This window comes from Blastocystis sp. subtype 4 (genome assembly GCF_000743755.1).
Source record: "Blastocystis sp. subtype 4 strain WR1 chromosome Unknown seqid_0269, whole genome shotgun sequence".
Classification (NCBI taxonomy): domain Eukaryota; class Bigyra; order Opalinata; family Blastocystidae; genus Blastocystis; species Blastocystis sp. subtype 4.
In genome coordinates, this window is record NW_014569278.1 from 1 (window position 1) to 14,049 (window position 14,049).

A 14,049-nucleotide genomic window follows, 5' to 3' on the forward strand; every position below is an offset into this window, starting at 1 on the left:
CACTCCTTCTTTGCCATTGTATCGATCACCTTCTTTCCCTTTCCCTTCTTGTTGATCTTCTTCTGAGTCTTGCCTACAAAATCGGTTACAAATCACTAGCTCATAATTCTGCTTTGATAAGAGTCATTTACGAGTCAATACCTACCAATAGCCATGATTTAACACAACAATAACAGTTCTTTGTCATTTTGTTGGTGTTGGGATCCCCATTCATGGATGATGTGATCTCGACGTCATTCATTTTTGCAGAGAGAGTGATCGATTAAATCTGGTCGTTCGCTTTGTGAAGGAATCACGATGGAATCAACGAAAGAAGAGAGAATTAAGGCTTTCAAGGAAATAGTAACTAAGAGCAAGTATATTCTTGCACCAATGGTACATTGATATTTGTAGAATCAATTTCTAGGTGGAGCAATGCGATCTCCCCTTTCGTCTTTTAGTCCGCAAATATGGATGTCAATTATGTTATACGCAAATGTATCACTCTCGTGTAATGTTTGAGGATAATGCCTATGTGGAACGATCGTTTCATACTTGTGAGAAGGATCGACCATTAACAGTTCAAGTAATAGTGAAATGCAATTGTGAATGAATAGCTTTGTGGAAATGACCCTGATTGTATGAAACGGGCGGCACTCAAGTTTTCTAATGTATGTGATGCCGTTGATTTGAATCTTGGATGCCCACAAGTTTGAAGTTGTGATTTTCGGTGATGAATAGGGTATTGCTCGAAAGGGTCACTATGGTTCCTTTCTGCTTCCTGATTTCGATAGAGTCGAAGAAATTGCCAAAGCATTGGGAAGTGACGATGTTCCTATCCCCTTCACTGTCAAGATCCGTCTCCTACCGCAATTGAAAGATACAATTGCTTTATGTCAAATGCTGGAACGGGAGGGTGCTCAATTGATTACTGTTCTCATAGATGATATTTCTTACAAGTAGGTTCATGGACGCACAAAAGAGCAGAACAAGGATAATGTCGGTGAATGTGACTGGAAGGCAATTCAACGGATTCGTGATTCTCTCTCTATTCCTGTGTTTGCTAATGGCGGCATTTCATGTCTCTCTGATGTTGAACGTTGTATAAAGGAGACTGGTGTGAATGGAGTGATGGTTGGTGAAGCTATCCTTGAGAATCCTGCTCTATTTGTAAATGGGGTTGATCCAACTGATGGTCACAATCTCACTGTTGTAAGAATTCCATTTCATTTTTCATATAGGACGAAATTTGCTATGAATATTTGGATCTTGAAAAGGAGTATCCAGCTTTCTCTGCTGAGATTAAGGCTCATATGTTTAAATTACTTTATCGTGCTCTCTGTGTACCCATCAGAATGTGATTTGAGTGTAGATATTCACTGACGAACGAACCCAATTAGCCATGATGAATTTCAACTCTCCTGAGAAGAAAGAGGAATTGAGGGAGTTGATCCATCGGTTGGCTGATAAGATGCATGAACGGGGGGATGAATGGCTACTGAAAGATTGTACAGTGAGAGAGGATTCGTGGTATAATCGTCATCTTCGGAAAGTGTCCAAAGAATCTCAAGAAAAGAAGGAAATGCTCCCAAAGAAATCTGTTGACTATTCTGTTTCTTTGTAGTCAGGTTTTGCGTAATTGCGCCATCTTTCGGCTCTTTCTGTTTTTACAATTACGCAATGAACAAGAAACTCTTCTTGATTTCTTTTAGTATTACATGTGTCTTTATCACAGCTACACTTGTTGTATATTCCAAACTCTCACCTGTTATTGATACAATTGTTCTCGATTCTGTGCAGTCTGATGTAGACATAATTCAATTCGATGGTTTGTAATATTATTTGGTTATAAGAGGATAGATGCAAAGAAATTCGTGAATAGTCCCGAATTCGCACAGCTGTCGATTGACGAACGAACTGATGTCGTCCGAGAGTATCTTTTCAATCAGGCAAAACCTGTTTATGAGTGTCTTCTCCATACTCCCGAGAAGAAGTGCTTCTTGTACAATAGCAAAGATGGAATTTATGCGCCAAAGAAGTACCTCATTGAGGATATGACAATGAAGTATCCGCACACCTATCATACCATTGTGAATAATCCTCATGCTTGTGATAATGATGTTTATATTGTGATTGGAAGCCCTGTGGGTCCACGTCAGTTCGTAGAACGTGTTGCTACACGTGAAGCTTGGGGCAACATTCATAGTGTTGATGGCCATAAAGTGATCCATCTCTTCTTTGCAGGCCATGATGAAGATGATGAAGAAAACGATCGCCTTATTCGGGAGGAGAATGAGAAGTATCATGACATTATTCAGTTCGATATGAAGAATCATTTCATGAATCTCACTCTTCTAGCCATCCTTACCTATAATTGGACGTATCATTACTGTCCCAATATTGCTTACTATGTTCGAGCTGATAACGATTTGTGGTATAATCCTCGTTTACATATTCATAATTACTTATTACAGCGAAGAGAACAAACCCTAATAGGAAACATTGTTCAGGGAAATAAACCTATTCGTGTTGACGTTAGTCGGTATTGGATGCCAAAATCCATTTTTCCTGCTTCTACCTTTGATCCATACCCATCGGGTTGTTTTGTTACAATTGCTGGAGATACACTTCAAACGATCGTGAAGTATTGCGAACACATTGGACCTATCATCTATTTTGATGATGTTTTCTTGGGACAGATTGCATCCATTACGAATATTACATTGTTGAGTTATCCTGGAGGTGTAATGGAGTTCTTGTGGAAGAAGTACAATGGAAAGACATATAAGAAACTAGCAGCTGCTCATCGCTACACTCCTGTGGATATTGTTGCCTTGTGGCAAATTGCGAATCGATAGTTTTCTAGCTCAATTGTTTCTTAACAAACAATTCATTCGTCTTCATTTTCATCACTCTCTACAATATAGTCATCTTCTTCACTCTCTTCACTTTCCACAACATACTCCTCATCATTCCCTTCCTCCTCCATCTCACTTCCACAATCGACAATACTGACATCAAAATTGTTTATATCTTCCGAAACATCAACTTGCTCTCCAGAAATCCGTCCATTCTTTGTGAAAACGTATCTACTGATCATTCGCAAATACATCGCAAACACAGCAGGACAATCTTCTCCAATGGTATAAATCTATTTTTTATATTTCACTCTTTCCATTACCGTAGATGAATACTTGTATGACTTCCAATCAAACAAAGGAATCAACTACACTGGATCTGGTATTAATCACATACACGAGAGAGAAACTCTTGCATTTGACCATCTCGCGAGATTTGAGAAACAAGGATCAAGGATCCCTCATCCAAGGCGTCAGTAGAATTAAGGAACCTGATTCTGCTAATCGAATGGATATTCCATGCAGGTTACAAAGTCCTCCACTATTTTGAATTCACCACAATTCAGAGCATCTAAAGTACCCTTATCAATGACAGCTCCAAATGAATGGTCATAGTCCATCTTTGTTGCATCTACAACCTTGTACTCAACAGAAGCTCTATAATAAACATCTTATTGAAGACATACATCTGCTCAGTTTTCTGTTGATGTTTCTTCTTCATTTCTTCAATAACCGTAGGAGAAATGTCAATTCCTTCGATGGGTCCCTGATAATGAAATGCCAGGTCTTCACACAAATTGGAATTACCACATCCAACTACAAGGATCTGAATGTAAAGGAACAATAGAATTCAGCTAGATGGATATCTTAGCATTTTTACTGATATGATCTTCAAAAATGGAAGCCAAACTTTCGTAATCATAGTACCATTCAAACTCATCATTTGGACACTTTTTATACCTACAATCCGATTATCCCAACAAAACAAACCTTTCTTCCCAATAATCCGTATTTGCATACTCTCTATAGTCTTCAGGAGGCAATTCAGGATTGTCCGTATTCATTCTACAAATGTATGTCACAAACAATATCGGAAGAGACAAACAAAACAAAGAGAAGCAAAGCTAATCGAAAGCCACTGCTACCGAAGCATAAACTCACTAGCTCCATAATGAATGGCAATCAGCAAGCGTTCACGCATAATCTTCTCACTGGAGTACTGTGGTAACTCCAACTCAAAGAAACATGTATGTGCAAGGGGGAGCATGTCATCTCCATAGTTCCTAGCACAAAGCTTGAACGGTCTTGGCCAGTTATCCTTATGCGGTAATCTCGATCTGCCCCATGTAAATCGCAAGAACTGACTACGGTCCTTGTTGTCTAAACCTTCCATCACTTTCCAGAACCGCTTCACAACAGGATGCTGTTCTGTCCAGTTGGAATATATAGTATGCTGCTTCAGATCCTCAATATCAATCTATCAATCACTCTGAGCAAGTTATCCCACTTCAGGCTCACCACAAACAGCACGCTCCAATTGATCCCATGTAAACAGAGCAATTGAACGCTGAGGAACCAGCGCTTGGATTCCACATGAGATTGCTTCTGAAGCCTGTTTGAACTCATTCACTTTGAACTCCAATGCCAACTCACTCCACTTCTCAGCTGTCTCATACATCACAGGAATCTACACTAAATCACCACTCACACACATACATCCACACCTCCAGGAATCAACTCCACGTCATTCCCAGCCAAGTCACTCACCGAGAAGGTGAGCCCAAATGTATCATAGAACGACTCCTCCGCTTCTTCCTCATCAAACTCCTTGATTGTCTTCAAGAGATTCACAAAATCTGTATCCACACACTCTAGATCTTCCAATGTGGGTTGTGATCCAATGAAATACTTCCAGATCATCGAAGGTAACTCGAAGGCTAACTGTTGTTTGGTTCGTAAGGAGATACCAATGAGATATCCCACAAACACATACATATCCATAACCTCGGATGAATGACGATATTTCGTATTCGGAAGATACTTCTCCTCATTAATACCTTCTTCTGCACGCGAATTAGGACATGGTAAGAACAAGTCAATTCGATCACTGAACAGATCTTCCACACTACAACTCATTCCCCTCTTCCTTCCTTACCATCGTTCAATTGTATCTCGATACAACCCACCAAAGTCTAATCCTTGTTCTCCCTTGTACTTCACTGCAAACAATCGATCACGCTTATCCAGTGGTGAACGCAGAATGTTGGTATCAATCTTCATCACTTCACGGAACATCTGAGCAAATGTACACTGACTAGTGAATGCATTCTTCGTGATGGACTCATTGAACAAAATTGGCGCTCTTTGTGTGGAATCATCGGGATCTTCATATGTTCTCATTGAGTCTAAAATGATAACAGGTCTTGAATCCTTCGGATCATACTGTGTTTCCTTGATTGATAATTCTAAGACACTCTCTTTAGTAGCCGGATCGATATACTCTGACATGGCACAAAGGATAGCTCCCAAGCGATTCTCCTGAGCCATATCCATCAGGTCAATGTACTGAATGACCGAACTTAACTGTCTATTCAACAGACGAATCAGTGTCAGACGTTGGCGGAGTTCCATACTCGTGAAAGCATTAAGACTGTTGAATCGAATGTAATCCTCTTGTGTGAGGAAGAAACTGCCAATATCATATGATGATGGTTGGACTTTCTGAACGACACACTTCTGATGGAACAAGTTCATTAATTGAGCGTCTTGAGGATGATCGAATCGTCTCATTGCATCAGCAAGCTCACGATAATACTCCTCTGTCCATTCTCCATTCATTGACTGACATACATAGCGAAGATAAGAAGCATCCGGCAATGAACCATAGTAGAGATTACGAGCCAGTCTGTGAACATCACGAAGAGCAGCTCGATCATCATTCAATACTACTTGAGGAGGATCTGGATTGAAAGGAGGTAACAAAGTAGAGGACTCATCAGTCATCTTCAACTGAACCAATTCATCGTATAACTCAAAAGAAATACACATTTCCAACATCAGTCGAATCTCTGGAGGTACCTTGCTGGTCTTCACCAAACGCATGTAACGATATACATTCCGTTGAATGCCAGAAATGTCTGGAAGATGCGTTAGTGGGTATAACTGAGGTTCTGACAAGAGACGCAATAGTAACTCAACAGCACGAGATTTGTAAGGAGCTCCATACGTACATATATACTTAATGATGGTCGCCACCACATTGTTGAAATACTCCGGAGCTTGAAGAGAATACTCTGCTCCTACATCCAACAGTAACTCCAACTCCCAATTAATCCAATCAAAACATCCTCCACTCATAGCCTGCATGTCGTTGGACCAAGAAAGACCAGTTAATGGTTCTACAGCGAAGCCATATCCCCAGCATGTGTTATTATCCTGCATAGCCTCAAAACAATAGTAAATAGCATTCCCCTGAATATGAAGTGTAGAGAATCGATCAAAAGAACCTGTATATCGACCTATCACATGCGAATAGGAACTATCTCGATAAAATGTTATGAAAGCTTGGTCACATTGAAGCATACACCGATCATCAAACAGGATTCGTAAAGCCTGAGCCTTTGGTATGATAATCTTATCATAATACTTTCCCATCTTGTAATATGGATGAAGAGACTCCACGTAATAACGAACAGTTCCTAATGGATGAATTAGAGAACCAAATGGAGATGAACACCAGCATCCTTTCATGAATTCTGCTAGAAGAAGTGGAGTTGATTCCTGTTTGATCATCATTATCAACGTCTGCTTCAGAATATACGTAAGAGCCGAATGAGGAGTGATATGTGTTATTCCAGACATATACGACTTGCTAGCAATCGTACTATAAAATACATGAATCAACTTTGTAAATGAAACGATATCCTGAGGCTTCACATCATACTCTGTGAATATGTTAATTCCTTTCTTCTGGAATAGATATAGAAGTGTGATTATTAGTTCACGAAGGAGACGAAGATCTAGATTCAAACAAATACGAGCTGTCATTCGACGTAATGCAGATACAGATGTAAATGCATTACCGAAACGCCGTTTATGGAACACAATGTCAGTATAAGGATAGGTGACTTGCTTACTAATTCCACTGTTAGTATCCAGCATTGTCAATGTTACATGCATATCCTGGACCTTCGTAACAACACCAGTTGGATCGACAGGATAGACCACATCTAACTGCGATGTCCGTTTGGATGCAATAGTGTTCAAAGCTCCTTGAATGTTCTTTGGAGTTGCAGGTTCCAGTTGAGCGAAATATGGAACGGAATGCATGATTTGCGTCTTCTTTGCCATGATATTACGAACACTCTGACCACTGAAGAGAGGAGAACTGCGAGGACAATCAAAATCAAATATGGCAGCGGTATCATCTTGATGCACTAGTGTGTTCACATGCTGCGCAACGACAGTAGCATCCGTACTTGTTGAAACACTATGCTCCAGAAGGTAATTCACTACAGTAGTTTCATCATCATGAAACAAACGTAACGCCTTGTAGATCACAAGCAATGGTTGACCTAACACCTCCTGTAGCTTCTGAGCTCGCTTCAATCGATTAGGTTCAAACTGCTGATAGATCTCGAAGGAAGGTTCAGTGATTGCCTTTTCTGGCCCTGCATTACTATCAATCAGAGGAGTCTGCCGAGGAGTGGATGAATTGGCCTTGTAGAGATGAGGACATCCAGGATAAGTATCAATTAGTTGTTCAGCCAGATGATTGAAGCAATAACGTATGAACTCTGTTCCAAATATTCCTTTAGCAGGAGATGGCTTGAGAGCAAGAGCAAGCATGACAGAGATAAACTCCTTTGAGAGCAGACGAACACTTTCAGGGAATGAAATCATTAACTGATGGAACACATAAATAGCATTCTGTTCAAGAACAAGATTTTGCAATTCCACAATATCAAACGGTTGATCATGAGAATCACGATCATCACTAGGAAGTTCAAATAACTCATCTGGATATTCCAAATTGATGATCACACGCTGGACATGTGTGATCAAGAAATCTCGAGTTTCATTTGATAGGTCAGCAGGTGGAGAGACTTTATCCACAACATCCAACGTATAAATCGTGAAGAGTTTGGGTACTTGCATCTGATCAAAGAGAACCAAGACCTCTCCTGAGTTAATATTATAGTCAATAACATATCCGGTTCCTGAAGACTGATGGATGGTTTGAATTAACACATCCAAATCTGTAATGTGATCCATAAACTGTTGGCGAACACGAACTCGACACCCAGCATACAGACGACGAGATATTGAACCCATTACTTTCAATACAGCAGAACCCATAGAATACCACACAATACGTTCACGTTCCTTATTCTCACTTCGCTTTTCATTATGAGTTGTCTCCATATACTTCTTCTCAATAGCAATCTGATCTGCTACGCGTTCTAGAATCACCTCAAAGATATCCAGAATGAGATCCTTCCAACGCTTACTTTCTAACATAGTTCGCAATAAATAGACCACTTCTTCAGCTACGACAAGATTACAATGACTTGCACCATATCCTTCAGGTCGAATCAACATTTTGCAACGTGTCTTCAAGGATTTGGGTTGAAGCGAAGGAGGATTGGGATACAATAGACGATGCTTATTCACTTGTCTTCCTGAAGCATCTTCCTCCTCCACAATTTCTGTAGACAAACGCTGATAGATATAAGGAAAGAAAGGACAACATTGAGCACATGCCAAACGTTCTTCTGTCATAGCTCCGAAACAGAAGTCATCATGAACACAGAGATGAAGGAGATAGTAGATAAATGCTTGTTCTTTCTCTTCTATTGTCATTGAACGAGGATCTACTTCATGGAAGTCAGCAGTATAATCATAATTCTCTCCTGGATCCTCTTCATCATGACTCTCTTCATCTTCCTCTTCATCATTCAAGAACGCATTGCTTGGACTGTTCCGTCGACTTAACACATTGCTTATTTCGGATGGCATTTTCTCCACTTCCTTCTTTGAGAAGAGGAATGTATACAAATTCTTATCATCGAGCATTGAAGGGAGATAGTCTGTGTAGGGGACGATGGATTGCAAGCAGACAACAGCAAGCTTACGTAGACGAGGTGATCCGTACATCAGTTGCCAGATAGTGTCTCCGTAAAGTTGCCAATCAATCATTCCACCAATATAGGTATTGAGAACCCATGTGATAAGGGAGAGATAATAAGATAGAAGACTCTCTCCACTTGAAACCAGTAAATCACCTCGTTCGGGGCATACTCCATCATTGTCACAACTATCTCCACTGCTCTCAATATCACGGAAACATCCATGCCGACTCCGCTTGCGATCTGTTTCCACACTCAATCCAAATGGTTTCCAACCACGACAACGCCGTTCAAAAGAGGCCAACAGATATTGAAAGTACTCCATAAACTCATTAAACATTCCTCGCGTACACTGGAAATACCGAGGCGAATCATACCCAAAGACCATAAACACATCATCCAACGACCATGTTCGTGTATTCATATGCTGGGGTCGCGACTGTTTCAACTTCAATTGATGATCATAAAACTGACGAATGATTAACAGACCGTAACTGATTCGAAGGGAGTTTGCAAGGGCAAATACAGCTGTCGAGAAGCATCCATAGGTAGGATCTCCAATCGGTACTCGTTTGCGAGGCTCTGGAGACGTGGTCAGAGAGTGGGATGATGCTGCAGGAGAGGTACTGCTACTGCGAGTGAGACCGGCTGCTTTCACTGAACTCTTCAATGAACTCAATGCAGATGAAACCGAAAGACCACCCCGACCATTCCCAAGTCGCATCTCAGGAGTGGGTATCCGTGCATTGCTTGACAACGTGGGACGAACTTCAGTAGATGGAGGAGGAGGTGTCAAGAATCGCTCAGGCTCAGAACGAGGAGTCGAGGCCGCACTGTGGCTAAATACGCTACTCTCCATACGATCTCCATTACTATCCACAAACGGATTCCCATCCTTGCCACGAACAACATATTCATTCGTGGGAATACGTTGACAGTTTGCATCCCAATATGGTCCTGCAGTGATCATAACATCTTGACCAATCATGCTTGATAATTTCTTTAGTTGTCTCTGGTAGAAGGCAGGTAACTGCAAGTAGAAGGGATTGTAAATTAGAGTGTTGTTAAAGTCGCAGGAGAGAATCCATAGAACCGTTGTTCCAAGTCTCCAACGCATCTGGTTCACACAATCCTCACAGAGATTCATCAGGAATCGACAGAAAGCAAGGATATTGTTGTTAATTTGCTTCACATATTCTTGCCCCACTCCGTTAATATTCGCCATGAAATCAGCCATTTGGATCTCATCCAAACTATTTGTGAATGGAGAGAACTGGGATAATCGAGAGCGATAGGTAGCAGCATTGGGCGTGGAGATGAGAGCGGACTGAACACCCAGAAGATAGAGTCGGGACGCCTGTGGGAATGCGTTCAATTGTGTAAGGATCTCAATAGAGTCTGTATAGGCTTGAGCACGATCCTCAGCACTTTTTATACATTCTTTAAGATGATTCTCAACATCCTCAGCACTCAAAGAAGGCGTATTCAGTAGGAAAGCATGAACAGATTGAACAATAGTCTCTGTGATAGATTCAGGAAGGTCATCCAATCCCACTTCTGGAGGAGCCATATTACTAATCGTTTTGCGAGTGAAAGGAACATCAGGATTGTCATTAGGATACTGATAAGCCAGTTCATGAGTAGTTACATCTACTGGCTGGTTCATATTCATAAGCAAGTCTAGTTTATCTCCATAGTTCTTTTCAATGTCTCGAAGTGATTTGAAAGACTCAGCCAATTCTGGATCAAACTCAGAATACTCTGCTTCCACAGTTTGAGAAGCCTCAGTGGTAGCATACGAATGAGTTAGGTCAGAATGAGCGGGATTGTTTTGAGAGACATCAGATTGAGAACGATAAATATCAATTGTGTCTCCTTCACGTGGATGTGACTCATTATCACTCGAAACACTATTGTTAGGAAGAGAAAGCTTATCATTGCTCAGATATGTACTTGAATCCAACTTGATCTCTTCACTATCACTCTCACTCTCTGATAATAGAGATGCTAATGAACGAGCAGCTCGTCGATTCATTGTGAATGAAGTACTTCGCTGCATTCCCTTCAAATCTTTTGTGATCTGGAATTCTTGTTTCTTGGCACGGAGATGTTCTCGGATACTTAGAACTCCTCTCCAGATAGTGCCCAGTTCTTCGGGTACAGGAATAAGTGTTGGATCTGTAGTCTGAAGCTTCTGATAGATTGTTTGCAGAACAGATGACAGCCGAGAAAGATGAACCAGAACAATAAACAGTCGGAATTCCAATTGTGTATTACGATAGAGCCGACTCTTCCACATAGCTTCACGATAATGACATTCCATCCATGTGAATAGAACCTTCCACATAGAATCTCGACATGTATACAAAGAGTATAAGAATGAACGGCCTTCTACTGTATTCACATCCGCTGCTAGACCTCCAGAGAGAATGTAAGAACGAGCCCACACCAGAAGAAGCTCATCCTGAGATGTGAGAGGAATCACAGCAGGGGCTAGACCAGTGATGTATCGAGAGTCAGCAGCAACAAGAATATAAAGCAAAGCAAAGTACCATGCAGTGTTTGAAGAAGGAACAGAACAATAAGTCTTACTGAAGAGAGCCGTTTGCAGACAATTATCATTCTCCATGTTGTCATGATTCAAATGAGCAACTGTTAAGAAGTGAGTCCACAACTGGACCATTTCACTGATCTGGTTATCAGCTGCAATCATGATATCATCATCCAGTGAACCCACATACAAGCAAGTCATGATAAATGGTACTAACTGATGCAGAAGAGAACTCTGAAGAGCTCGGAGAATCTCATCAAGAGACTGACGATGATTGAGAAAACACTGTTCAGCCTTCCTAATCAGACTTGTAGATCGAACGTAAATCATTTCTAGGTATTTCGCCAAAATATTTGTTTCTGTGCGAGTATGTTCGAGATCTCCTTGGACTTGAGAAAAGAGATAAATCTGGAATGGGAACAAAACATCAAGACGGGCAGCTTGAGAACACATTCCTCGCTCAAATGATCGGTTTGATCGTCTCTCATCAAAGAAATCCTAGACTAAAAGAGGATCCATGTACTTACATTGACATCCTGCATAGCTAGATCCAATACTTCCTGAATCACTTCTACTGCTTGAAGTACAAAACCATCTTATACTCAGAATCATCACATAATCCTACCATCATTAACACTATCCAGATCGAAGGATGGTAACATCAATTGAAGACGTTGCTTTCCGATCTTAGCATGGAAGAGACTACGTGACTTCGCCAATCCACTTCCTAGATAAGCATTGCAATAACGAGACCATGAGACTAGATAAGAATCATTTCATACAAAGTACTGCATGAAGGATACTCCACACCTTGAAGAGGACGGTAATCCTTATGAGATACTGGATTTGTACTATATATGAAGAAATGAAGCAAAAGTCAACAGAACCACATCATAACAATTCTCTCCTCCATAACGATATGTATTGTCCGTTCCATTATCATCCCATTTGATACGGACAGCAGCTCTAGGAGTCGACTTCCACTCCTTTACCATCAACACAGTACCTTGATGTCCCATGCCTCCATCTTGATCTGACCATTGCCAGTCCGGACCTCGCTGTACTCGCATATTTGCTTGAAGGGGCAGAAAAAGGACTAGATCATATCACAAGTACAGAAGTACATTTCTTCTCATCATCGAGAATATCATGAAGAGGGCAATACTCGAGATGAGGATTACGACTATGAATCACATTGTATGAACATAAATCACTTGCATGTACAGAAAGAACATGATCCTGGTAAGGCAGGTCGTAAGGATGCACCGTTAATCTGTGCAGAACGAAGAATACTGCCGATGAATTATTAGAGAAATCCATACCGGTGAAGGAAGATTACCAAAGCATTACGACGAATAAAGAATTCCTCAAATGAGCTCGTTGTATTGACAATGACAGACAGTTCCTGAAGATGGACAGTCTCCAATCCTAGTGTGTCTTCGGCATGCAACACACCTGCAGCACTCTTCAGAGCATAATTCCGGATATTATCCAAATCTTTGTCTAATCAAATCCAATACATCCATACATATCTTCCGAAGACTTTCCGACAGACGGACATTCTGAACTCTTGAAAAGCGGATAGACTCATTCTCCCGAAACACATCGGGAATAACAGGATTATCTCCAAAGAGTTTCGCTGTTACTGTGACAAGAAAGTTCTTGGAGCAACGTTCCTACGAGATAATCACGCATCCAATTCCAGTGAAATACCTTGTACCACGTTTCTCCTCCAATACACTTGAAATCATCTGAGGACAAAGAATTACCCATGAGTGGTTTACCTAGATATAAAATGTCTTCATGAACAATATCCAACCCTCTTATCACAGATAGTGTGTTTTTAAGCTAAAGAGATTGATTATTAGTATGCAACATCCTGGTTTCATGGCTGAGAGTTCACTTCAAAAACCGCGGGTCTCGGAAACAATCCCATCTCTTTGTTCTATAACAGTGTCTATTATCCATTTCCAGTTTCTTGAAGTTATCAATACCACATAGACCACATTGTTTGTTAATCACCACTAATGAGCTCTTCTTTCCATTATTCGATATTCGTATTCATTAACCAACGTCTCTGTCATACTCTGACCACTGAGATATCTCATTGATTTGGATACAGGAATAGAATGGCAGAAGCTGCTCGTATGGTAGGATTGTTTGAATATTCTACGATGAATCCTAGTTAACAAAGGTGGCAAAATGGTCCATTGGTATTGGAGCCGGTTTGGTCTGTTTCGATCAGTGTATTTACGATGGTAGATTTTGGTTATACTTGAAATGTAATCATTGTAGTTGATGGAGGCGAACGAGCCGTCATCTTCGATCGTTTCCGTGGAGTGTTGCCTAAAACAGTTGCTGAGGGAACTCATTTCCGAATTCCTCTGATTCAGGTAGGAAATGGTTGATTTGGTGAAGTGTATAGTACCCTTACATTTATGATATTCGTACCACTCCCCGTGAGATTTCTACAGAGACTGGTACAAAGGATTTGCAGACAGTGGGCATTTCTCTTCGAGTGTTGACACATCCT

General features: G+C 40.8%; 5 protein-coding genes across 5 annotated transcripts; 3 read left to right on the forward strand and 2 right to left on the reverse strand.

Annotated features, from left to right (window-relative positions):
* Positions 1-297: 297 nt before the first annotated feature.
* On the forward strand, positions 298-1,340 carry JH06_3816 (tRNA-dihydrouridinesynthase; the record flags this gene model as incomplete). Its single annotated transcript, XM_014670477.1, has 6 exons — positions 298-375; positions 407-565; positions 597-689; positions 721-912; positions 943-1,191; positions 1,221-1,340. The coding sequence occupies 6 exons, from the start codon at positions 298-300 to the stop codon at positions 1,338-1,340; spliced, it is 891 nt and encodes a 296-aa protein (XP_014525963.1).
* Positions 1,341-1,659: 319 nt separating this feature from the next.
* JH06_3817 (beta galactosyltransferase) lies at positions 1,660-2,837 on the forward strand (the record flags this gene model as incomplete). The annotated part of the gene is made up of 2 exons (XM_014670478.1): positions 1,660-1,807; positions 1,840-2,837. The coding sequence occupies 2 exons, from the start codon at positions 1,660-1,662 to the stop codon at positions 2,835-2,837; spliced, it is 1,146 nt and encodes a 381-aa protein (XP_014525964.1).
* A 500-nt stretch (positions 2,838-3,337) lies between these two features.
* JH06_3818 (methyltransferase-like protein) lies at positions 3,338-3,901 on the reverse strand (the record flags this gene model as incomplete). The annotated part of the gene is given in 4 exon segments (XM_014670479.1): positions 3,338-3,494; positions 3,506-3,623; positions 3,718-3,797; positions 3,828-3,901. The coding sequence occupies 4 exon segments, from the start codon at positions 3,899-3,901 to the stop codon at positions 3,338-3,340; spliced, it is 429 nt and encodes a 142-aa protein (XP_014525965.1).
* Positions 3,902-3,978: 77 nt separating this feature from the next.
* On the reverse strand, positions 3,979-12,642 carry JH06_3819 (protein SSUH2-like protein; the record flags this gene model as incomplete). Its single annotated transcript, XM_014670480.1, has 8 exons — positions 3,979-4,314; positions 4,345-4,524; positions 4,554-4,962; positions 5,020-12,014; positions 12,044-12,111; positions 12,142-12,276; positions 12,306-12,367; positions 12,614-12,642. The coding sequence occupies 8 exons, from the start codon at positions 12,640-12,642 to the stop codon at positions 3,979-3,981; spliced, it is 8,214 nt and encodes a 2,737-aa protein (XP_014525966.1).
* A 1,003-nt stretch (positions 12,643-13,645) lies between these two features.
* JH06_3820 (prohibitin) lies at positions 13,646-14,049 on the forward strand (the record flags this gene model as incomplete). The annotated part of the gene is made up of 4 exons (XM_014670481.1): positions 13,646-13,666; positions 13,702-13,774; positions 13,812-13,909; positions 13,942-14,049. Coding segments are annotated over 4 exons (300 nt in total), but the record flags the coding sequence as incomplete, so codon positions are not given.